Genomic DNA, 25,764 nt, shown 5'->3' with positions numbered 1-25,764 from the left:
TTACAACTAATGTGTCATAGTGAGTAGATTCTTTTTACATTCTTTGAGGTTTGTTGGGGACTTTTCAGTTTTGGATTTTACAGATTTTATTGTTTGTTTATAAGTTTTCTATGAAATCATTATTGTAGAAAGATTTATAAGATTTAGAAATATATTATTATCTTGGGATTGGGCCAGGATTTTCTAAAGTCAAAGAATTATTTTCTTCAATTTCAATAAAATTTGAGTTTTGCCAACGAAAATCTTAATCATTTGGAGTTGATCTCAGTATAATGTATCAAAGTAAATTGTGATTATTATTTATTAGGCAATTATGATGTATCGTGTATGGTGCTATATACACACATTTGGATTAATCCTCATAAAATCCTCAATATTCACATTTTGGAAATTGAGAACAGTATCTCTTCACATAAATTCACATAGCTAATAAGTTGGAACTATAAAGATGTACTCAATCTTTCTGACTTCAGAGTCCTGGCTCTTTAGGTCTATATTGTCCTTCCTTGTTTTTTTGTTGCTATCATGTGGTTTTTAGAAGTTGTGTTTTTATCGTAATATTTCTAATGATTTCACACACAGTGGGTTGACTTGGGTCAAATGGGATGTCCAGTAAATAGCATATCATACCATAACTATTAATATTTTTATCATTCTGTTTCATACCATACTATTTTTTAGGGGAAAAAAACATTTAGATTCTTTAATTCTGGCTTTAAATATTGCCTTTGGTGTGTTGGTAGATTATTATTGATAATATCAGAGTGGGATTGAGCAACATTTTAAATGTCAGAAAATGAATAATATTTGTGTTTAATCACTTGTCACTTAAAGCATGTATTGCTCTAAAAGCTCTATGCCACTTACAGCTTAATTTTTTAAAAAAAAATTTGTAGAATTTCCTTTGAAAATTGTATTTCATGTGGCAGATGTTTAGGGGTGTTTATCTGATAAACTCTGTTTCTTTAGGTAAAGCCATTTAGGTGTCCAGATTGAACTAAGCTACTCATTATTCTCATTTCACTTTACTATTACTATATTTTTTTGTTATGTGTAATATGTGCCAGAGGTTCCTTTGCAAAATTCAGAAGATTTGTTTTTCAGAGTGGAAAACCTGCTGGCAGTGATTCAGGTGGTGTCATTGATCTCACAATGGATGATGAAGAGAATGCAGCTTCTCAAGGTACTTAAATAGTAATCATACTAAGGAATACTTTGATACCTTTTCTTTTACTCTTAATACAGTACAACATTCTATGAAGACACATCTTTACAGCAATATGCTTGGTATATTTGTATCCCTTTTAGAATAAAAGTTTTTAGGTTAGAATTAAAAAATAGAAATCAAATCTTAAATGACTATGCACAAGCTATAGAGGAAAACAGTAATTAGCAGAATATTTGTGGAGCACCTCTGTTTTTGTATCTGTTATTATAGTTAAGGGAACTTAATATTAGCCTTGGAGAGGACAAGTCAGAGTCATTAAAGAACCTGGGAATCCAATTCAGATTCTCAGACTCTACATTAAATATGTGTGTGTGTGTGTGTGTGTGTTAATGTAGGAACTTGTGTGTATACATTTAATTTTGGTCATTTGAACTAATTTATTTAGAGTTATATAAAGAAAAATGAAAGTAATTTTAAAAAGTATGCACATTCAAAATACTCAATATTATTCTGAGTTACAATATTTAGAAGCTATATTGGATAGATATTAAACCATATTCTCATTTTTCTACAGAATTAATAGGCGTTTCATGAATAAAAAGTCCCATGGTATTATGCTTGGGAAAATGCTGATTTAAAGTTAAATGGGTTTTTTCTTGAGGCAGACTTCTCTGAGCCTTTACTATGCTAATTTATAATGCAAATCTCCAAGAACTATTTAAGATACAAAGTATTTCTCAATCTTATTTGACTGCACCAGAATAACTTTGTACACAGACATATCTGCAAAACTCTGTGGTGATAATTAACACCTGGAAAATCTAGTTAGGATCAGGTGCTAAGTTAACTATTATTAAATTTCTAAAAATCCCAAAGATTTAAAAGGTCATATTTTGGAGAATAGTTTAGTTAGATTTAGGAAACCAAAGTTAAATAGCTGTACAGTTGATTTAAAGTCAGTTTTGTTGTATAACTGGGAGATTTACACCATCCTTTATCAGGGTTGAACTCATACCAGTATGATTATTTTTAAAAGTTTCAAATTATCTATATTGCTTTCACTAATTTTTTATAGACAGGGTTGACTATCCATTGATCCCTATAGGACAAAATAAATACAGATTATTTTTGGGAGGACACAGGTAGGGCTGATTCTGGATCAAAAAGTAAAGTAAGCAAAGTTTGTTTTCAGTGCTCTTGCCATTTCGTTTTCTAGCATCCATGCCTCATGGAGCCTCTTTCCATTGCCCCACCTTCAGATCTGTCTCAAATTCTCCCTTTCTATAAAGTACATTGTTCTGCAATAGCACCAAATTAAAGTATCAGTTGATAAAGCCTTAAATTTTATTTATATTTTAGTGAGGAATTCCATAGGATGGAAATCAGTGGGGATCATTTTGGATAGAAGGGCTTTTGGCTCACCATCTTCATAGCGGTTTTCTGGTTTTAAGGGTTTTATCAGAGATGTAAACATTTATTTTATACGCAAATATTTATTTATTTTATAGCAACCATCTGTGTTATCAAACAAAAGAACCTAAACAACAGTAGAGTAATTGAAATTCAAGATCATGGTGAAAGACTTATCAATTTATAGGTATTTGTCTAGAAAAATGTTCTTGATATAGGCATATGTATATATAGATATATAATTATGCAAGCAATGAAATTATGCTAGTGTGTGATATATTGAATCCAGAGGTAAGATTTTTTTCATAAAAAATAAGCAAAACATAAAACTGAATTCCTATAAATGTGAATTGGAATCTGTGATAGAATCAGTAGTGAACTATGTATGCTCCTTACCTCATTTTCAAATCAGCAAAAAATGCAAATAGGTAAAATAGAAAGAAATTGTTCTCTTAGAGGTAAATGTGATACCCAAGTAGCAAGCAAAAGTAAAATTGACCCAAAAAGGAAAGACCTGTATTCTAAATTTTTTCCTGTCAATCATAACATCTTGCTTTTAATTAACAGACCCCAAAAAGCTAAATCACACTCCTGTATCAACCATGGGTTCTTCTCAGCCTGTGTCACGACCATTGCAACCCATACAACCAGCACCGCCTCTTCAACCATCTGGGGTACCAACAAGTGGACCATCTCAGACAACCATACACTTACTACCTACAGGTAAATTTGCTGAATGAGCAGAAGCTTTAGTTTTGCCTAACTATGACTAAATTGAGTGGAAAGATAAGACAGAAAATTAAGAATAATTCTCATTGTTAATTTGAAGACAATGTATGTGTTTTTGAACGTAGTATAACTTAGTGTTGCTCACTGTCTTAAGTAGTAGCACTGGTAGAGAATGGTTATAAAGAAGACTTAACCTATATATATGTTTTTGTCATATGCCAGCAGATGTCCTGGAAACCGCAGAAATGAATGTAGCTTCTCTAGAAGGGATGAGTATCATGATTTGCTCAGAGCATAACCAAGAGGTTATAAGTGATCAAACAGAAATTTTAAATGAGTCTTATCTTGAAATAGTTTTAACTGGCCTAATACTACTGTCAGGATGTATGCACTAATATTTTGCTTGCTACCTTTCGAGAAGCTGTAAATCAGATGTTTTCAAGGTATAACCTACATCTCCTAAACTGTTTGGAAGCCAATCAAGACAATTTGTCTTCTGCAAAACAGTATATTGCTTGGGATTTATCTGCAAAATACTTATATAAGCACTCTTCTCATTAAGGAAAATATTGAGTAAAATGGGATTTTATGCAGTGAAATTTATACTTAAATTACCATAATAACTTATGGGAATAAGGATATTTTCTATAGTGATTTAGCAGACCATTTGTTAATTAATCTTTGAATTATGAAATTATTATTGATACCCTAAGTGCCTAATAGTTATGATAGTTACTGTTTAGATTTGGATTTCAGAATTCTAGATGCTTATCCAGAATTTCCTGCCAAGTTAAACTACATTTTACCTTGTTGGCATTGCCAGGCGAAAGAATGTGCTTATATGACTTTATTAAGTTAGGATATGTAAAGACTGAGGAGTCTTTCTTTATTAAAGGAACCTTTTTATCTTTGTTATATCTAGTATTTTTCTCCAAATTTATTTTATTATAAAACCTATTTTTTATATGAAAGTAGATTTATTATTGTTTTATTGCATAATTATTATACTACATGGTTATTTGTAAAATGTGATTCCAATTCAAAGAGTTGTGATTAATAAAGTGTTAACTCTTAAAAATCTTCATTAGTGTAGTTCTATGCTGTCAGTGAATGTTTTGGACTCATTTTTTGATAAATATCAAATTAACATTACTCAAGGTATTAATGCTGTTTGGAACATACATTAGGAGGAATGCTAGAGTGGAGGAGGGGGAAGTCTGTATTTTAATGGATATTTTACTGTTTTAAATAAAAGATAGGTTACTTCACCTGAACAAAATGTGAATTATAATAGCCAGGCAGTTTCTTGAACTGTGGGAATACAAAGATACTCTTTTGGATTCATACCCCCTTGGCAGAAGGCCTGGAGGGCCCATAATTCCGCTCTGCTAAGAACAATTTAAAATTGACGAAGGATAAATTGCTGTAAGTCACTCCTGTGGTGTCATACTCTCGCCTGCAAATCTCCCTCCTTTTTTTTTTTAACCTTCACATGCTTATTATCTAGTCAAACTAAAGAGTGGGAAGGGGATTGAATGTGTTAAGTTCTCTTTTTCTGAGTCTTGGATTTTAATATTATTAATTTTAGTTGGCTCTCTCATTTTTATCTTGTAAGATTATAAAAAGAGACTGTTAATTTCTGTTTCTCTCCTTGTTATAGTTAATTGGATTCTATGCAAAGTAATTACCATTTAATATAGTTTGCTTAACATAGAATTTACTGCATTGTTAATCTCGTTTTCTGCCTTCCATTAGCTCCAACTACCGTGAATGTAACACATCGTCCAGTAACTCAGGTGACCACAAGACTCCCTGTACCAAGAGCTCCTGCAAACCACCAAGTGGTTTATACAACTCTCCCAGCACCACCAGCTCAGGCTCCCTTGAGAGGAACTGTTATGCAGGCTCCTGCTGTTCGGCAGGTCAATCCCCAAAATAGTAAGAGATTTTTCTTATATATTGTCCCAAGATAAATGTCGCTCTCTCCAGCATTTAGTTGGAGTGGCTTATGTTGACATTAGATTTTGCAAAAAGTTCTTATATTTATTAAAACTATTATTATAAGTTTGAGATTTCTTATATAACATATTGACTGTGGTATAGTTAATAACAATGTATTATATACTTGAAAGTAGCTGATAGAGCAGATTTTAAGTGTTGTCACCACAAAAAAAAATAAGCGTGTGAGGTAATACATATGCTAATTAGCCTGATTTAGCCATTCTGCAATGTATGCCTATTTCAAAACATAATGTTGTATACCATAAATATATATAATTTTTATTTGTCATTAAAAAAACAATAATGATTTTAAAAAGAAATGACAAGAGAACCAAAAAAACCCTATTATTAGTTCATTTTTCTTCTTTTAGGAGAGTTAACCAGAGAAAATTGGACATGTATACTACCTTATTTATGCTATATGTGTTATCTTTAATTTAACTTTAATTATTTATGGTCTGTACTATTACAGTACCCTATTTGATGTTGGTTTATTCTCCACTCTATTAAGAGGCACCCTACCTAATTTAAGGGGGAGTGATCAATTGTGACTTAGCCTAGTGACGGAAATCACATGGTAGAGGATAGCCTCTAATGAGTCTTAAAGATATGGAAGGTGCCTGAGAAGTAAAAGAAGGGAAAGTGTTGAAGGGAACTTGTGGTTTCCTATATATATAGTATGTTAGTTACATATATGCTATGTACACATGCAACTAATATATATTATAATTATATATTAACATATACTATATATATTAGCAGTAGTAGACTGCTAATATAAACACATTTATATAAAAGGTGTACTTAAAGTTTAAAGAAAAATAATAAAATGAACCATCTATGAACTCTTCATCAGGTGAAGAAATAGAACTGTATCAGTATCCTACATGCCCTCCTACAGGCCCTTCCTTAATTGCCTCCCCCTCCCTTTCCATTAGAGTTAATCACCATCCTTTTCTATCAGTCATTCTGCTTTTCTTTATGATTTTGCCACCAATATAGGGATCACTGACATATGTATATATATATATTAGTTTTGCCAAATTTAATAGCAATAATAAATCTAGCTGTTTAAAGAAATTCTGCCATTATTAGATGATAGCTTCCAGGAGAAAATAAACTAAATAGAGTCTCTGGATTGTAGTCTGGCTTCAACTTTCTTAAGTTGGCCAAGATCCTTGTCTTAGAAAATTGGTTGACAGGGTCAGGAATGAGTTCTGAGAAACTAGGCTCTCCACAGTCAGGGCTCCTGGTAGAATGATAGCATGGGCCAGGTGGTGAATATATGGCAAGAATATGGTCAAGGCAGTGGTACTCTAAATTTTCTGCTGCTTTTGCCCTGGTGTATGTCATGGCAGTTTTCTGTGGGGTGAGATGAGTATCCTTAGCTGATCAGCTGGGCATGGAGAGAAAGAAAGGAGCTTCATTAACACAAATCAAGGATGACTTACTTGAGCTTTCTGTCCTGCTTAAAAAGATGAGACAGCAGGGATCTTTATGAAGATACTTTTAATATGTCTAACCTCTGAATAACAGTGTTTCATTTTGACCTGTTTGCCTTCTCTGCATGTGGTGCACAGTCAGTGTTCTAGGATTTTTTTTATTCATAGCCCTCCTAGTGGGGATCCATTTATTTCTCGGTATGCTGGACCTCCTGTTTCTTGTACTTTATGTTTTCCTCTTTCTTTATTTTCTCTCTCATATTGGTGGCACATATCCTGCAGTGACTACTTGAGAAAGGGTTCATGGAAGTTAGATTTATTTTGAGTGCTTGCATACATGAAAATTTCTTTATCCTCATATTTAAAAGGCTTCTACGTTGGGGATATTTTTCCTTTCATAGTTTGAAAACATTGCTTCACTGACTTCAAGTATTTAATCAGTGTTCCACCAAATTAATAATAGAATTCTGATTCTTTTTTTAATTTTTTTTGAGGCAGAGTCCTGCTCTGTCACCCTGGCTAGAGTGCCGTGGCATCAGCCTAGCTCACAGCAACCTCAAACTCCTGGGCTTAAGCGATCCTACTGCCTCAGCCTCCCGAGTAGCTGGGACTACAGGCATGCGCCACCATGCCCAGCTAATTTTTTCTATATATTTTTAGTTGTCCAGCTAGTTTTTTTTTATTTTTTAGTAGAGACGCTCTTCTCAGGCTGGTCTCTAACTCCTGAGCTCAAAGGATCCACCCGCCTCTGCCTCCCAGAGTGTTAGAATTACAGACGTGAGCCACCTCGCCTGGCCTCTAGAATTCTGGTTCTATTCCTTAATTTTCTTTTGTAGGTGTTACAGTTCGAGTGCCTCAAACAACAACGTATGTTGTAAACAATGGACTAACCTTGGGATCAACAGGACCTCAGCTCACAGTGCATCACCGACCACCACAAGTGCATACTGTAAGTGTTCATGCTTGGCTTTACAAAATTCTCAATTGTAAAGCTATCAAATAATATTGTTGTTAACATCTTTCTTTAAAGTAGTTATAACAAAGGGAAATGATAGGTCTTTCTCCTTTTCCAGCAGAAGTTTAAGAAAGGTGATCTTACCATTATGAACAAATGTTGCTAGAGATGAGGATCATTAAGAATCATTGAGTTTGCTTGTGGTGTACATTATACAAAAGCAGGTCCACAATTGGGACATGTGAAGTGAAATAGACTATTTCCAACTCATGGTTAAATTAAGAAGGGGGCTGGGCACGGTAGCTCATGCCTATAATCCTAGCACTTTGGGAGGACAAGGCGGAAGGATCCCTTCAAGCCAGAATTTCGAGACCAGCCTGAACAATGTAGTGAGACCCCATCTGTACAAATAAAACAAATATTAGGTGGGCATGGTGGCATACACCTGTTGTCCCAGCTGCTCAGGAGACTGAGGGAGGAGGATTGCTTGAGCCTAGGAATTTGAGGTTGCAATGAGCTATGATGACACCACTGTACTCTACCTGGGGCAACAGAGCAAGACTCTGTCTCAAAATAAATACATAAATACATTAATTAAATTAAGGCAGATATTTTGATTGTTTTTGTTGTTGTTGTTGTTCTAACTTTATTTTTTGCCTCCAAACCTGTACCACTTTTAGCTGCTATGTTGTCATCAATGTATTGTTCTAAGTAATCCAATGATATTGGGAAATCATTTATGAAGAGATAACAGAGAAAAAGAAAGATTTCTCTTTAGATTTAGCCTCCAAAGCAATGTCACATTATCCTGTGACATGATTATGACAGTATTTGGCATGAAATATAATGGAAATGGAAATGCTGGCTTTATGAGAGAAGTGAGGGGGAGATTGTAAAGTTACCGCATATTATTGTAGTTAGCATTTTTCTTTAAAGAAGTTATATCAAAATAGTTATATCAGCTGTACAGCTGATGTTACTTTTTACCTAGCAAACATCCTTTTTTTTAAAAATGCTTGTAATTTGTTGAGTGCTTCCCACGTACCAAGCACTGTTAATATATTTGGTCCTCACACAGGAGTCCTTTAGGAGGACTGTTGCTAGACCTTTTTTTTTTTTTTTTTTTTAATCTTATTACAGATATGGCAACTTATACACAGAGAAGTTGAGTAACCAACCCAAGGTCATGCCTCTCAAGAACCCGTGCATTCCAGCTCTAGAGGTTATGCTTTTAATACCTATTATTTTTATTGTTTCACTGCAATGAAAAAAATTATCATTAATGGAGCACCATATAACAGGCACTCCACTAAGTTGTTTTCTTTCTTTTTCTTTTTTTTTTTCTTTTTTAGGCCTTGTTCTAAGTGATCTACTAAATTCTTTACATGTATTATTTAATCCTCACAACCCTGTGAGAATTAGAGTTATTATTTTCCTTCTGATAGAAGAGGATGCTGTATAAAATGTTAAATTGTGTTGCTCATTGTCATTACCCAAGCTAGTGTCAGAGCCAGAGCCATGTAAAAGCTCAGGTTGCCTGAGCTCAGCACTTCCAGAGTGTTTTCACAGTGCTGCAGATCTGGCCCCAGAAAGGTATATGGCAAATATGCCATTACTTTTGTTTGCAGCTACAAATAAGTTCTTTTGTTACATATTTCTTCAAAAAAATATATGGCAAAAATCTATTTATAGCATAGTTTTGCAAATTTTATAACCCATCAGAGCTTTTTAAATTTTTATTTAAAAAAACCCAGCATTCCATGTTCATTGTCTTAGATGAATACACTGGAGAAATATTCTTTCTTTTAATGCAACTTTTAATAACTTTTTAAATGGAAAATTTCAAACATACATGAAAGAAAAAATAGTATAATGATCCCCACAGACCCATCACCCATTTTCAACCATTAATCATCACATGGCCAATTTTATTTTGTCCATGTTACCACTCACCTATTCCCACAACTCATGCAAACACTTGATTATTTTTAAGCACATCCTTGACGTCATATTATTTTATCTGCAATACTTCAGTAGAATTCTGCACTGCAGTGTTGAAAACAATACAAAGACTTATTTTATTTTATTTTATTTTATTATTTTTTTGAGATAGAGTTTCACTCTATCAACCCCAGATAGAGTGCAGTGGCGTCATCATAGCTCACTGCAACCTCAATCTCCTGGGCTCCCAAGGCGATCCTTTTGCTTCAGCCTCCCAAGTAGCTGGAAATATAGGTGTGTGCTACTGCACCTGGCTAATTTTTTTTTTTTTTTTCTATTTTTGGTAGAGATGGAGTCTCCGTTTTTGCTCAGGCTGGTCTCGAACTCATGACCTCAAGCAAGCAATCATCCCGCCTTGGCCCCCCAGAATGCTAGGATTACAGGCACCCAGGCTAAAAACTCATTTGACTTAACTAGTTTTGTGGTATGAGCAGATTCAGAATCCTAAAATTTTAAGAAATAGAAGCAATATTGCGGGCCATTTAAGCTATTGTCAAACACCTTAAACTCCTATGCTCCCTCTAGTCAAAGATCATGGCTTTAGCGATCTTCTCATAGACCTTACTAGCTTTATGTTTAATTTAATGTCATTTACTTGAGTTGATTAAGTCATTTTAGGAAAAACAATTTGAGAGAGGAAATACATGGCTAGTATTCAAATAAGTTCTGCTTCTTCAGCTTTCAGTGTTTTATTTGATTAAGTTTGTTTCTTTTTTCTCTAGCTTTATTTCTTTGGCTTTTTAACAGTGGATTGGCCTTTTTCCAGATATGTATATGAATTTTTTCCCACTAGGTATATTCATTTCATCAACAGATTTGCATTCCATGAAATTAATCAGCATATCCTTTTTGCGTTTTTACTAAGTGCAAGGCACTGGTTGGTACTAAGCTTTAAGAAAGCATGGAGATTTTGCCGGGCGCAGTGGCTCACGCCTGTAATCCTAGCACTGTGGGAGGCCGAGGCAGGAGGATCACTTGATGCTAGGCGTTCAAGAGACCATGGAGATTTTAAAAGATGTCATAAGATCTTTACAGAATTCACAATATGCAAACTACCTACTTAATGAAATACATACGAAAGCATAGTTTTGTTAGATGAATTTCAGTTACGGTAATCTTATTTGCTTTCTGACTTCCAATATAAATTGGTGAGCAATGCTATGTTCCACTTAAAAGATCACTCATATTTTGCAGAATTTGTTATTCTGTCATCTTAAAACCCAGATATAAAGATGATGATGATGATGTTCTTCTAGTCTTAGACAAGTCAGTAGGGCTTCCTAAGGTTAGTACCATGCTTTGTCATTATCTGTCTTAGCCTCCCTTTCCAAATTATCTTTCACTATTCTTCTTCATTTGCCCTATGTCCAGGAAAAAGGTAGCACTTGTTCTTGCCTATAAGTCTCTTCACTTTCCTTATCCCCATGCCTTTGCTTATGCTTTACCTATTGACTGAAAGATAAGTAACTATTTCTGCATCTCTAAATCCTATCTTTCACAGTCCAATTTAAATATCAACTTTTTCATGTAGACTGTCCAAGAACGTAGTATACATTAAGTGTTTAATGTGCTTATTTATAAGAATATGCTACTGTCTTTATATTACAAACAACTTAAAAATGAAAGTATAGCTGTGCATACCAATATCATATGATATTGGCTGCCCCACATGATACTGAAAAATGTTACACAATGCTAAAATGAGAATCTGTAGCATAGAAAACTAAATGTTAAATTATTTTGTTACAAGTAGATGATTATTTCAGTGTCTCTCACAATGATGTTCCATCAGCAAGGGCTTTTTATTTTTATTTACTTCACAGTGTATATATATTTATATTATATTATATATCATATTATTCCATGGTGTGTGTGTATCACATTGTCTTTATCCAGACATCCATTGATGGACACTTAGGCTGATTCCATATCATTGCAATTGTGAATAGTGCTGCAACAAACATACGAGTGCAAGTGCCTTTCTGATATAATGATTTGTTTTCTTTTGGGCAGATACCCTGTAGAAGGATTGCTGGATCAAATGGGAGTTCTAATTTTAGTTCTTTGAGAAATCTCTACTGTTTTCCATAAAGGTTTTACTAGTTTACATTCTCACCAACAGTTTATAAGCATTCCCTTTTCTCCACATCCTTGCCAACATCTGTTATTTTTTGTCTTTTTAATAATAGGTGTTCTGACTGGCGTAAGATTATCGATATTGTGGTTTTAATTTGGGTTTTCCTGATGAGTGCTGATGTTGAGCATTGTTTCATATGCTTGTTGGCCATTTGTACATCTTTTAAAAAATGTCTGTTCATGTCTTTAGCCAACTTTTTAATGGGGTTATTTTGTTGTTGTTGAGTTGTTTGAGCTCCTTGTATATTCTGGATATTAGTCCATTGTTGGATGCATAGTTTGCAAATATTTTCTCCCATTCTACAGGATGTCTTTTCACTCTTGTTGATTATTTCTTTTGCTGTACAGAAGCTTTGTAGTTTAAGTCCCATTTATCTATTTTTGTTTTTGTTGCGTTTGCTTTTGACGTTTTTAGTCATGAATTCTTTGCCTAGGCATGTCCAAAAGAGTTTGGCTTGGGTTTTCTTCTAGTATTTTTATAGTTACAAGTCTTACATTCAAGTCTTTAATCCATCTTGAGTTAATTTTTGTATCTGGTGAGAGATAGGGGTCCAGTTTCATTCTTCTGCATATAACAATCCAATTTTCCCATCACCGTTTAATATATAGGATGTCCTTTCCCCAGTGTATATTCTTGTCAGTTTTGTCAGGTCACGTAGCTTTATCATCTGTTCCATTGATCCATGTGTCTATTTTTATGCCAGTACCATGCTGTTTTGGTTAGTATAGTCTTGTAGTATATAATTTGAAATCAGGTAATATGATGCCTCCAGCTTTGTTCTTTTTGCTTAGGATTGCTTTGGCTATTTGGGCTCTTTTTGGTTTCATGTAATTTTAGGATTGCTCTTTTCTAAATCTGAAAAATGACGTCAGTATTTTGATAGGAATTGCATTGAATCTGTAGATTGCTTTGAGCAGTATGGTTATTTTTAACAACATTGATTCTTCTGATCCATTGGATGGGATGTTTTTTCATTTGTTTGTGTCATCTACAGTTTCTTTCATTAGTGTTTTGTAGTTTTCCTTGTAGAGATTCTTCACCTTCTTGGTTAAATATATTCCTGGTGTGTGTGTGTGTGTGTGTGTGTGTGTGTGTGTGTTTTGTAGCTGTTGTTAATGGGATTGACTTCTTGATTTGGTTTTCAGCTTGATTATTATTGGCATATAGAAATAATACTGATTTTTGTATATTGATTTTATATCCTGAAACTTTGCTTCATTCATTTATCAAATATAGGAGTCTTTTGGAGAAGTTTTTAGGGCTTTCTAGGTATAAGATCATATTGTCAGCAAACAGAGATAATTTGACTTCTTTTTTCCAATTTGAATGCCTTTTATTCTTTTAATCTGGCTAGGAGTTCCAGTTCTATATTGAATAGGGGTGGTGAAAGTGGGCATCCTTGTGTTGTTCCAGTTCTTAGGGGGAATGCTTTTTAACTTTTCCTTGTTCAGTGTGATGTTGGGTTTGTCATGTATGGCTTTTGTTACTTTGAGGTATATTCTTTCTATGCCTAGTTTGTTGAGGGTTTTTATCATGAAGGGTTGCTGAATTTTATCAAATGCTTTTTCTGTATCTATTGAGGTGATCATATCATTTTTGTTTTTAATTCTGTTTTGTGGTGAATCACCTGTATTGATTTGCATATGTGGAACCATCCCAAAACTCAATATTTAAGGTCTAGGAATTACAGTAGGAGTAAGCTTAGTACCATTGTTTGGGGCATATTGGTTACAAATTACCAACTAGAACTTGCCAGTTTGGCTAGGATATTTGGTACTTCCCAGAATTCTTGAAGTAAAATGATATCTCTCTGTATGATCTCCAAGGTCTCTTAGTTCTAGCATTCTAAAATAGTTTTCTTGGATCATTATCAGTCATTGTGACTCTTCCTTTTTTTAGGAGCCCCCACGCCCTGTGCACCCAGCACCCTTACCAGAAGCCCCACAGCCACAGCGTCTGCCCCCAGAAGCTGCCAGCACATCTCTGCCTCAGAAGCCACACTTGAAGTTAGCACGAGTTCAGAGTCAAAATGGCATAGTACTATCATGGAGTGTCCTGGAGGTGGATCGAAGCTGTGCCACTGTTGATAGCTACCATCTCTATGCTTACCATGAGGAACCCAGTGCCACTGTGCCCTCACAATGGAAAAAGATTGGGGAAGTAAAGGCACTTCCCTTGCCTATGGCATGTACTCTCACCCAGTTTGTATCAGGCAGCAAATACTACTTTGCAGTACGAGCCAAGGATATTTACGGACGTTTTGGACCTTTCTGTGATCCTCAGTCAACAGATGTGATCTCTTCTTCCCAGAGCAGTTAAACCTTGGAGCCTTTATCTCTTCCTCTTTTAAAAGTTCCACTTTTGATCTTGTTTTTAATCTTGTGCATGATACCCAATGTAAAATTCACATTGTGCAAGATTTCTTGGACAGATGTGTGTATACACTACATTTGTTTATAACCAGAAGTAAAATAAACTCAGCCCACAAAGCAAGAATCTTTTCCTGGACAATTTAAGTTTCAGGGTTTTGAGATGTAAATGTGTACCTTGCTTTAGTTTTGAGGCTGGGGAATATGTGTGGATGTTTGTGTGTTTTTTCCCTATTTATGTGTTATTGCATTGGAATCTCCCAGTTTTATTCTCAAATTTATCTCTCTTCCGGTATAAAGTAAGTATATCAAAAGATTTGAGATATGTAACTGGCATGATTCTGCTTCTAAGGGATCTTTAAGATCATAGTTAAGTGATTTAAACTGAACCTAAACAAAACCCAAAGAAATACATAAAAAGCAAAATGGCTAAGTAGTTTAAAATAGGTTAATTTGAACACAGGAAAGTATCTATTCATCTTTTCTTTTGTCTCTTCTGCTGGGTTGTTAATTAGGTGAAAAAAGATCTGCAATGGCCCCTCCCTTTTCTAATCTGGCTTATATTTTTATTTTGTGCCTTAAAAATTAACTGCAAAAATAAACATGGCCATATCTTCGTCATTGTTTACTTTTCCCTTTCAGCCTTTCACTCTTTATTTCTCCTTCATCTCTACCATAGCACACCCCCAAATAATTTTTAAACCAAGGCATGCATATATTCATACATACGTATATACATACATATATATATTTTATATATATATATATATATTTATTCTCATCTGTGGTGTCACTACATTTAACTCCGAAAATTTGACTTGCTATTTTCTTCTAAGAATATAGATGCTTTTATTTTTGGTCACTATTTAGCTCTGTGTAAAGTGGACCAAGAGAAAACCATATTGTGTAAGAAAATTTTCCTTCAAACCTGTTTTAGTATCCATGTTGCACACTGTGTTAGAGATTATGAAAGCAATTCTAGTTCATTTTACCACCCAAATCTATCACTCAATACTAATTCCTTAGTATTCTTTCAAAGGAAGTAAATAATAAAATTCACAAAATAGAGTGAGCTAAAATATCAAGGGGAAAGCATCATTTCCTTTCTACTCTCATATCATCCTTCCTGTTTTAACCTTTTAACTTTGTTTTTGATTGTGCCAAGTTGAGTCCGATTTACCCTTTGTCAGCTTCAGATAGAATTTAAAGTGTATCCTTTCAGGTCATTTTATGTAACAATTAGATATAATTTCCTGTGTATCTCCGTTCCTCTTCAAACTGAATAAAATGCAGCTTAGGTCATGGATTTTCAATATGAGTGCCAGCTATACTGGTGTCAGGTAGGTGTTTTGAGAGTAGATAGTTTAGGACTGGAGGGCTGGGCTCTTTTAGGAATAAGGATGTGGTTGAGAATATTTTGAAAGAAAGTCATGAAATTTGTGAAATAACTTTCTAGTTATCTTCTCTTATAATATTTGAGTTCATATTTTTGCCTTCTCAAAATAAATTTGTCATTCATTTTCCTGGAGTTGCAGGAGGGGTTTATCCCTTTTGTTAGTGCTGTTTTGTTTGCAACTTTGATGGCTTGTACTAGGAAGTATTCTAGCTATAAAGAAACTCTCTTTAGAGACTTTTTAACTGGTCAGTGTACTGTCATCTTAGGCATGAGGTTTGATGATGGAGAAAGCCTACAGATTGCCAAAAAGTAAATGCTCCAAACCCTCCTTTCACTTTCAGAAAATGAGACCACAGTGAGAATTAGTTTTCCATGAATCAAATTTTCTAATCAACTATGTCGATATTACTCATTTTAGGACTAATGATGATCATTTTAGGACTAATGATGATGGTAAAGAAGTTGCCAACGTCACAACAGTGAACATTTTGAAAGGAAGGAATTGATGATCTTCCCAATGTATGTGAACACCTATCTATATCTGCATGTATATATGTTTTTTCCTACAGTGGTTCAATGTTTATGTATTCAAGATCATTCCTGTCTACAGAATTGAAGCCCCATGTTCAAATAAGTCTTTATTAGCCATTTTTATGGTTAACAATTTGCTTAGGTAGCCTACAAAAGGTTCCCTTGATAAACATCTTTATTTGAATTTGCTAAAAAAAACTTTCATAGCATTATATAATCAGTTGAAGAAAGCCCACTATAATGAAAATATTTCATTCTTTTAGCCTATATTGTGTTTTCTGTTAAAGGGAAAAAAAATAAATTCTCAAATAGTAACCCTTAAAATAGATTTACTACGGTAAAATAATTACTTAAAATATTTTATTCCAGATGGTGGAAGGAAGGTACAAAGAAAGACTGTAATTATTTAAGGAAAAAATATATTTATTATAACATAGTCCCCTCAAATTAGCCTGCCATGGGACTTAGGGGCAACAGTGATACTGGATTTACTGAAAGTGTTAGGTTAGAACACTAGACTTTTATTTGGGGCAGGTTTCGATGTTGACGAACGCTGACTTTTTATTTGGTTGTTTCTTTAGTGAGAGAGAATGGAGGACTCAACTAGAAATAGCTACTGATAACAGACTTTTTAGTAGCAGTTTACACTCCATGGTTACCTTTTTTAAAATTTTATGGTATCTTTTCACAAAGTATTAAAAATAAGCTTGATTATCCCATTTTGGGAATGCACGTTTGCTATGTTTTTAGCCTGACAATACTAAGGTATTGCCTTATTGGAAATCCTGGAAACCTCTGATATTTCAGCCTGAAATGTAGAATGTTTATATGGCATTTAATGGTAATGGTGATGTTTGTTACTTTGCGCTTTGTCAGAGTAGTTTTCACCCTGTTTTAAGTGTGAGTAAGCCTCTTTTAAAAATTATGTTCTTGCTGGTAAATTTATAAGTTGCATACAAAGACATCTGTTGTTAGTAGTTAACTTTATGAGGTAGCTATATCCCTCTATTTCTGTAGACTCACTTTTTAAAATATGCAGAATACTGTGTACTGTTTAACACAGTATATAAGTTTATGAAAGAAGTGGAAAATTTTCTTCGTAGAAAAGTGAAAATTTATTGAGATACCATTTGCCTCACAGAGAGGTGTTCCTTACTCTCCCCATCCCCATTGCCAGATAATGTATCTTGAAAAGAATGACCTAACGCAAAGAGCTTAGAATCTTGGGTGCATGTGTCTGAAGAAATCCTTAGGCAGTCCTGCACCTTACAGTTAGTTCTCTTACTGCATTGGGTAAGTGTTAACTTAGTTTTTGTTATTTTGCTTTAAATATTCTCCAAATTATCATTTATGCAGCAAGGTTAGTGTTAATATTGCATGGTAGCATTTAATTTGTTCCATGAGTTTTCCAGTACTGTACAAGATCAACAAAGTGTAATGCCTGTGGTATCCTCATTTCTCACTTTTACACACTGATTTTAGCACAGTAGGGTACTGCAGAGACCTTCCGAGTGTTCTGCCTGACTTTCCTTCTTGGGCCATTTCAGTATCCTCAGTATCCTGATTTTTTTGTGTTATTTTATCACTGACCTGTGGTTGGCCTGTTTTATTCTAATTTCTGGAGAAACCATGTCCTAGTCTTAGAATACTGCAAGTAACTCTTATCTAAAACCAATGTACGATTCTACCTTCCTTACTATTTACTGGGTAAATGCCTGTTTTTTTTTCTCTTTTAGTTTTGGGAGACACACACACATACACATAAATCAGAGCAATTCTCATGAGGAGTTTGTTAGTATGGCAGACTTATCTAATTCCTGAAACTCATTCATCCCCTTGAGCCAGCCAATGGGGAGGAATACAATAATACAAACACATTTTGTCTTCTCATCTTCAAATAATTTTATCATGTTAAAATAAGCTTTCCTTTTTTTATTTGTAGAATCAGCTAAGTACTCATCATTTATATTTAAATGCTGTCCTTTGGGGGTGCAGATAAGGTAACTGGGCAATCAAACACCTTTTGGGGATCCTGGCTTTAGTATTTTATCAGCCACTTCAAAAAAAAAATAAAAATAAATCCTTTGTAGGAAACTTGCACCCTGGTTTTTGTTCATTGCAGTTGAAAGTGTAAATAGTAAGGCAATGTAATGTAAGACCTTCCTAATGTCTAATATAAACTGGGCTTTAGCAAATTGCCCTATTTTTATTAGGTTTTGAAGGTTTTTGTGGGATTTTTTTCTTTCTTTTTTAAATGTACAGTAGATTGGTGTCTGTATAAGTGTTAACTGTAGTGGGGTTTTGTCCAGCAAGCCTGAAATTTATACTTTGAAATAAAACTACTGGATTTTTAACATTCTCAGTCCTCTGATTCATTCTGATTATTCACAGCCCTTGTGTTCTTTCTTTTGAAAGTCTCCCACCTTGTTTAGAATCGCCCATTATATATTGTACAATATGGCCTCTTTAACCTGCTCAGCAATTCCATGGCACTCAAACCACATACAACTCTCCAGCTTTGAAAGAAAGTTGCTATGCAGAGTTGTTGCTAGATTGGATGGGTGCATTTAACTAATGGGAGACAACAGTGAGATTGACTGTTCAGCTCTAGGTGAAATTGGGGTAAAACCATTAAAAAAAAAATAAGAGGTTCACTGTATTGTATACCTTGCCTACACCACAAAAAGACTCAGCTGATGAGAGATTCCTTTGAAAACCGCTCCACTGTCTCCCAGGGTTTAAGCATATCCAGCCAGAGGAAGGGGGAAGAGCATGGGAGGAGTACAGGGTCTTAGGGCCAGGCCTGGAAGTGGCACTCATCTCAGCTTCCGTTGGCTAGGACAGTCACGTGGCACAGCTACCTAAGCGACCCTGGGAGACGTGGTCTGTGTGGGCAAGCATAAAAGGAGAGTATAGATTTTGGTGAATAAAGGAGCAGTCTCTGCCACATCCTCTTTTATATTAGCTTGTATGCTAAAGCCTAGTACTGTTATTTACCATACACAATGTTTCTTCCACGGTGCTCACCCTATAGTGAATACTTGGTGTTAAAATCAGTGGAAAATGAAAGTGACACATGAATTTACTGTATTTTATTAAGAGTGATTCTGACAGAAAAAACATAGCTAAAATAATGCCTTTGGTATCTTATTTGCAGCCTTTTATTCCCTTCTGTTCCCTCATCTCCCTCCTTCATTTTATGTCAAGTTTCAAAATTGGTTTCATGGTAATAAAATCAAAGTCGTAAGCCTCTGGCATGCCCCGATGGAGAGTTTTGTTGAAACGGTTCCAGTGAAAAACAGGGAGGCCGCCTTGTACTGTGGGACCACTGATGGCATAGGCTGTGTACTGAGATGCTAGGTAGATATCCGACACCTGGAAAAAGAGAGGACAGGGGACATTTTAGAAAATCATTTGGGAAAAAAAACTCAACTAAATCCATGACTTTTTTTCCCCTTTTCTTTCCAAAGTCACAATATTAGCCCCTTTAAAAAATTTTCTTGCAAGCTTCCAAATATCTTTACATGATATACTCTTCTGTATCCATTTGGCGTTTAAGTGTGAATTGACCAGTAGAAGTGTGTTAAATGAACATTTTAGCCAAAAATGAAATCTTTATTCAGATTACTCATTCAGAATTTTAGCTCCAAAACTTATTTAAAAATCACGTAACCTGGCTGGGCGCGGTGGCTCACGCCTGTAATCCTAGCACTCTGGGAGGCCGAGGCGGGTGGATTGCTTGAGCTCAGGAGTTCCAGACCAGCCTGAGCAAGAGCAAGACCCCGTCTCTACTAAAAAAAATAGAAAAATTATCTGGCCAACTAAAATATACATACAGAAAAAATTAGCCGGGCATGGTGGCGCATGCCTGTAGTCCCAGCTAGTCGGGAGGCTGAGGCAGTAGGATTGCTTAAGCCCAGGAGTTTGAGGTTGCTGTGAGCTAGGCTGATGCCACGGCACTCACTCTAGCCTGGCCACCAGAGCGACACTCTGTCTCAAAAAAAAAAAAAAAAAAAAAAATCACTTAACCCTTCTGTGACTCAGTTTTCTCATTTGTGAAGTGGGCTTCATAGAGTTGTCATGAGGATTAATGCAAGGAATGCTCAGAGCAATGCCTAGAATATATTAAGTCCTCAAGAAAAGTTGTTATTAAACAGGGCAGTAACAAGAGTTTTAAAGTAGAAGGAGCTCACTATCAAAAAATGAGGGCCATGGTTCTCAAAAACACCTAATAACGGAGTAGCAGCAGACCTTAAAGGAGATCTGATTTTCCCCATATTCAAAATGACTCCAAAGAGAGGAATTATGTTTTTAAAGTATATACTTCAACAGAAACTTTTTTGATGAAAAAATAGCAGGCCCCTGTCTCCAGACGTGAAATTTGGCAGATGGAAGCTTGAGTTGGGTTCTCCCAGGCGAGGCAGCAGAGGTGATTTTGTTTGTGTATTCTGGGATGGATATGACACTTCACACACTTTACTGAATGTTTGAAAATATGAATACCATTAAAAAAATACAAAGGCATACGTTGGGGCTTCCTCTGTGCCGGATTCTCTACAGCCACTTTGTTTACATCTGCTGTTTAGGTATTAGGCTGATAGAAAATAGTGTGTAGTGGGGGCCCGGCATTCCTACGGTTCTGAGCAAAACAGATCACTCCTTACAGGCTTCTTCCAGAATTTAGGACAGGCAATGCAAAAGAAAGGACACATGCCCACCCCAAAATTGCAAAAGGATGGGACAGAATGATTCTTTCCATCAACTAAATGGCTGACTCATACCCTCAGACATCCCAAATCCAGCGGTGTGCAGATACATGTTTAACAACCGGCACTCTGAAGAAAAATTTAAAAAGGCCCTGATTTGTGGTATTTACCGATTTGCATGGTGTAAATACTCCCCATGGCTGATTTCAAGCTTTCAACATGCTATCAACTGACTTTCACAATTAGTTCTCACACGCCTACCGGAGCCAGCTTCAGCACACCACTGCGAGCCGATTTACTACCTGTTGTTATGAGATGCATTACGGTACTTATCAATTCTAACACGGTGAAAACTATCTGTTCTTCAGCTAAATTCAAGTCATGTTTAACATTAAAGTACACTGCTATTAATGACATGTTCTGTGGACGTTGGGCCAGTCTGGTAAAACTTAAGACAACAATACCACCTTCATCATCATCACTGTGTATATTTACAAATAACTCACTAAGTACTGTTCTAAACTTTTTACAGATTTAAAGGTTTAGTCTTTACAAAACCCTATGAAGTATGCACTGTTATTTCCACTTTACAGATGAGGAAACAGAAACACTACAAAATTATGTGATTTACTACTAAGTAGCAGAGCAGGGACTTGAAGTTAGGCAGTGGGACCTACTGCCAGAATCTCTGAAAAAGCTGATTGCTGAACTGAGTTTATGGTTAGAGACATCACTGTGCTCAATGCCACAAAAACCTGCAGCTTTGGTTTTGAAGAAGCCCATCTGCTGGTGGAAATTGAATTCAAAAGCCAGTATTGTGTTACCTTCGTGTCATAGCATCCTCCGGGACTTGGGTTAGGTGAGTTCAGATCCTCGCGGCAGCAGATGGTATTGCAGGGATCACCCTTACTATAAGCATCCTCCTTATAATCTAGGAAACAAAGAGTGATGGGGAAGAGAATGATTATTGTCTGTTCTGAGACACACTCATCCCCAGTAAGGTTTTGGACTTGTTAAAGCCCAGATAATCAGAGTGTAGCCCCACCAGCCTCCTCAGCCCAGCCTGCTTCCAGGCACAGACTTGGCTTGTTAGGAGGGAGCAACTGCAAGCCCTCTGCCCCAGCCTGCCCTCAGGAACATTGCACAGTGAAGGGTGGATGGAAGAGAGAGAATAGAAAATAAATGTGCATCAATTTTTTCCAATAAAAGAAATTCAAATTTGACTTTGATCCTGTTCATCAAAAATAAAGTATTTATGAATAATTTCTGTTTTATTTGCTGCCTTTATTCTTGGAAGGAAAGCTGTGTAAGGGAAGGAGGGGGAGGATCCTGCCTAGGTCGTTTCTTCTGTGTTTTACATATAATTTTTTCAATTAAAAAAATCTATAGACTTTTCTCTGTCATTTTCTAAAGGAGGCCAAAATTCTACTTGTTGAGTATAAAATATCTATATAGTTGAATACTAAATACTTAATTCAAGTAACTTCTTATAATTCCTTCTAGTACAGAGATGATAAACTTACATGGATTCTTTATCCATGGGGAAGAAAAGGAGTTTTGAAGAATGATTCTTGAGAAATGTGCTACGTACTGTTGTATCGCATGATATATTTCATGGATGCCATATCAGTCACTTTCCCTTGGTCACGCCGGAAGATTTTGGCTCGTGGAGCTAAATCATAAGAGTAGTCCAAACCCAACTTCTGAACTAGCAATGGGTAGCCACTCCAGTTGTAGATTTGTTCATGGAAAGGAATGTTGTAGGAGGGCCAATATCCTGATTTGGAATGGAAGGCAAGAAGGAGGGAGATAGATGAGAGAGGGAACAAAAGAAAGAAGTTATTAATGATGGTTTATTTTTTAAAAAGTGGCACAGGTGTTTAATTACAAGATGGTTGTCTAGATAATAAAGCTTTGTGAACCCTGGCAGCCAAACTGAGCCTTTTCAATTTCCTGAATTGGCATACTTCTAGATTATTTCATTAGGGGAAGAAGAGCATTAGAATTCTGTGGTTTTTACCCAAAATTCTTAAAACATTCTATAAACCAGAAAATAGACCTATTGTCTATACAGTGAAATAAAGTATGATGCACAGTGGTCGGGGGACCTCTTGTAAGTGGATTTGGTTATGGAAATGCCAAAAGATGGTTCACAATGTGGCCCTAAAAAGGAAGATGCCACATACTAATCACGGGATAGTGGAAGAACACAGCGCTGGGAATCAGAAGTCCTAACTTTTAGGCGCAGGGCTGAATAGCTAGATTTTAGGCAGTTAACCTCATGTTCCCCTTCTGGGGGGGGGAGAGTCCATAATGTGAGAGGGTCGAGGTGGATCTTTGCCGTTCTAGCCGGCTTTTAACTGCTTTGACTCTAAGCATTTATAAAGGCTCTGCTTCATTCAGAGCTTCCCAGTGTGCCAAGGCCACAAAGCCCACTAGCCACTAAACACCAAGCATGAGACACAGCTCTAGTACAAGCAGCATTCCAGAAGTATCCTAGATTACACTGGACGGGGTTATTGCCTACAGGACAGTCAACATAGGACGTCTCCAGCATTCAGTGATTTCCCACCTCCATACTCTTCTCCAGGCCTTTGTCTGCCTTTCTCTCCCTTTTACTGCTCCTCTGACTCAGGTGAGGGTATTGAGGGGAAAAAAGCAAATGACAAGACATTTTACCTTGCTAGTTTTGGGACACAGCCAGTATAAGGAAGAATTGAGATAAGAATGGCATTGAAATTATGGTGTTAAAAACAGATTTGTTGCTAAAACACACCTAGGTTATATAGGTGTCAAAATTACAAATAAGTGGTTGTGAACCTACACCAGGACTAGAGAGATTGGATAATTTGCCTGAAATTTTAAGGAGCTGAGATTTGAATCAAGGCAGGGGAACTCCTGGCTTCCAATGTCTGGGCTCTGTTCTTGCCCTCCAGAACTGCCCTGTTCAATCCCACCCAGGAACCAACGCCGCCATCTTAGCGTCACCAGTGGGCTGGATACGCCAGACCTTACTAGGACTCTTCCCATCCTGGGTTCTCATGGCTGTTTCGTGTGCTCTGCTTCCCTATTAGACTACTGAGTTCCTCGAGGGCAGGGGTTTTGTATCCTCGCTTTTGCAGTCCATAGGCCAGAGTAGCATCCATAAATATTAACTGTATTGAACTTAAAGCTTTAACCAGGAACACAGGAGAGAAGGTAATATTAGAGCCATGGGAAATCACGGGGTCATGAATGCCTGACTCGTGTCCCAATCTGCACAGTGTCTCGTAAGAGTCTGTGGTGTACGTTTAATGCTGTACTAAACCTGGTAATTCTCTCCCAGTGTGACTAGCGGTGGCCTCCCTGTCCTTTCTGCCCCACCGCACACGCCCCCGTCACACATTCACACAGCATGCGCTCCCCCACCCTGCGCTCACACACATACGCATCAGTCCTCCCGACTTACAACATGAAGGAAGTACCTTTCCGTAGAACATCCGTTTGTTCAGAAAATTCTACATATGTAGGAATTTGCTCCACAACGTACAGAGTGCCCTTGCCAAGGCTGTGGTTCAGCTTTACCTTCTTCAGGTCCAGGACCATGTACTGATTGTTGTAGGTGCCTGAGATACCAGGAGACAGGAAGGCAGGACACTGGTTAACTAGTAGCTTCACTGGTTAACTAGTCTAAATCTAAACACATGTCCATGCCTAAAAGTTATTCTACGGGGCCACCTACCAGAGTTGTATTTTGAAAAGATCTCTGCCCAGCTCTTGCCATTATCTGCCATCATATTGGCCACACGGACCCTCTGCCACGCCAGAAGAGTCTGGGGTCTCACCTCCTTTAGTAGCGTTCTATTATACACACTGTTCGTAGTCTGCAGCAATATCAGACCATTGCTGAGAATGTAAAAGTCATCCAGAGACTCCAAAAACCCTACAGGAAAGAAAAATATACACAACAGCGTATGAATGCCTGGAATATTGAACCATCATTTTTAGCACAGAGCTTTACACACGCAGTGCGTTTTGCAGAGAGTATCGGTTGTCACCATCCTTGATGTGCAGTAAGCAGCCTCTCCCCGCTGTGGCTCACCTCTGAGGCAGTTACCCAAGTGTTAAGTGTTGCTTATGCACGTGCCAGTAGACAGATCTCCACGCTTAAATTCTCCATTGAAAATTTTTGATTTTGTGATTTGGGATGACAAATATATACGAAATCAGGAATATTCCAAGTTTCCCGAACAATAAACAGAAATAGATCCCCACTTGCTAGGATTTTGCAGGAGAACTTTTAATTAGGGAGGATATGGGAAGGGTTCATTGTTGGAGAGCAAGACTATGGATGCCTTTTTTCTTCTCTGTCTACTCTTCTGTATTTTTCAAATTCTATTTGAGTCTACATAATTTTTATAAATGGAAAAACATCTAGATTTATAAAAAGCAAACATGGTTTTGAAACTAGGACATCGATGCTCTGGGTCAATGCTTTTTATAAATGTTGCAGGCAACACAGGAAAATCAATGAAGCCATAGTTTCCTGAAGGCCTATTTTGTGGTTTCTATTGGGACGATTATGCAAGGGATAGAATATCAGGCACAGCTGTAATAGTAAGAGAGGGTATATTGTCATCAGTAACTAACAGTAATGGGCGAACTGTCAAGTGCTACAGAAGTGTCAGAAAAGGGCCCCAGTGGGAGAGTTAGAAGGGACTAGAGTGATAAGTTCCTCTGGTGTATCCTGCATGAATGGGATTAATGACCTCATAAAGGAGGCCTGAGGGGGCTAGCTAGCCCCTTCTACTATGTGAAGTCACAGCAAGAAGGTTTTTTTTTTTTTTTAGAGACAGGATCTCACTCTGTCATTCAAGCTGGAGTGCACTGGTACAATCATAGCTCACTGCAGCCTCAAATTCCTGGGCTCAAGCGATCCT

General features: G+C 36.5%; 2 protein-coding genes across 11 annotated transcripts in view; one reads left to right on the top strand and one right to left on the bottom strand.

The window, feature by feature from the left end:
- Nucleotides 1–18,497, top strand: part of LOC123639976 (activating transcription factor 7 interacting protein) — a 122,851-nt gene extending 104,354 nt beyond the window's left edge. For 8 of the 9 annotated variants that reach the window (XM_045554287.1, XM_045554286.1, XM_045554283.1 and 5 more), the window contains 5 exons: nt 1,105–1,183; nt 3,146–3,301; nt 5,063–5,245; nt 7,587–7,699; nt 13,743–18,497. In XM_045554287.1, the coding sequence (XP_045410243.1) occupies nt 1,105–1,183; nt 3,146–3,301; nt 5,063–5,245; nt 7,587–7,699; nt 13,743–14,162 (951 nt within the window). In that variant the 3' untranslated portion in view covers nt 14,163–18,497. The remainder of the gene's footprint in view (nt 1–1,104; nt 1,184–3,145; nt 3,302–5,062; nt 5,246–7,586; nt 7,700–13,742) is intronic. The other variant, XR_006735845.1, reaches the window with a different exon arrangement.
- A 719-nt stretch (nt 18,498–19,216) lies between these two features.
- Nucleotides 19,217–25,764, bottom strand: part of PLBD1 (phospholipase B domain containing 1) — a 53,717-nt gene continuing 47,169 nt past the window's right edge. For both annotated transcript variants that reach the window (XM_045554289.1, XM_045554288.1), the window contains 5 exons: nt 24,567–24,767; nt 24,310–24,450; nt 22,437–22,622; nt 21,670–21,776; nt 19,217–19,514 (listed from right to left, as the gene is read on the bottom strand). In XM_045554289.1, coding sequence (XP_045410245.1) covers nt 19,332–19,514; nt 21,670–21,776; nt 22,437–22,622; nt 24,310–24,450; nt 24,567–24,767 — 818 coding nt within the window. In that variant the 3' untranslated portion in view covers nt 19,217–19,331. The remainder of the gene's footprint in view (nt 19,515–21,669; nt 21,777–22,436; nt 22,623–24,309; nt 24,451–24,566; nt 24,768–25,764) is intronic.

This window comes from Lemur catta, chromosome 6, assembly GCF_020740605.2.
Source record: "Lemur catta isolate mLemCat1 chromosome 6, mLemCat1.pri, whole genome shotgun sequence".
Taxonomy (NCBI): Eukaryota; Metazoa; Chordata; class Mammalia; order Primates; family Lemuridae; genus Lemur; species Lemur catta.
The sequence above is the reverse complement of the archived record's forward strand: the minus strand, read 5'-3'. Positions and strand labels throughout refer to the sequence as shown.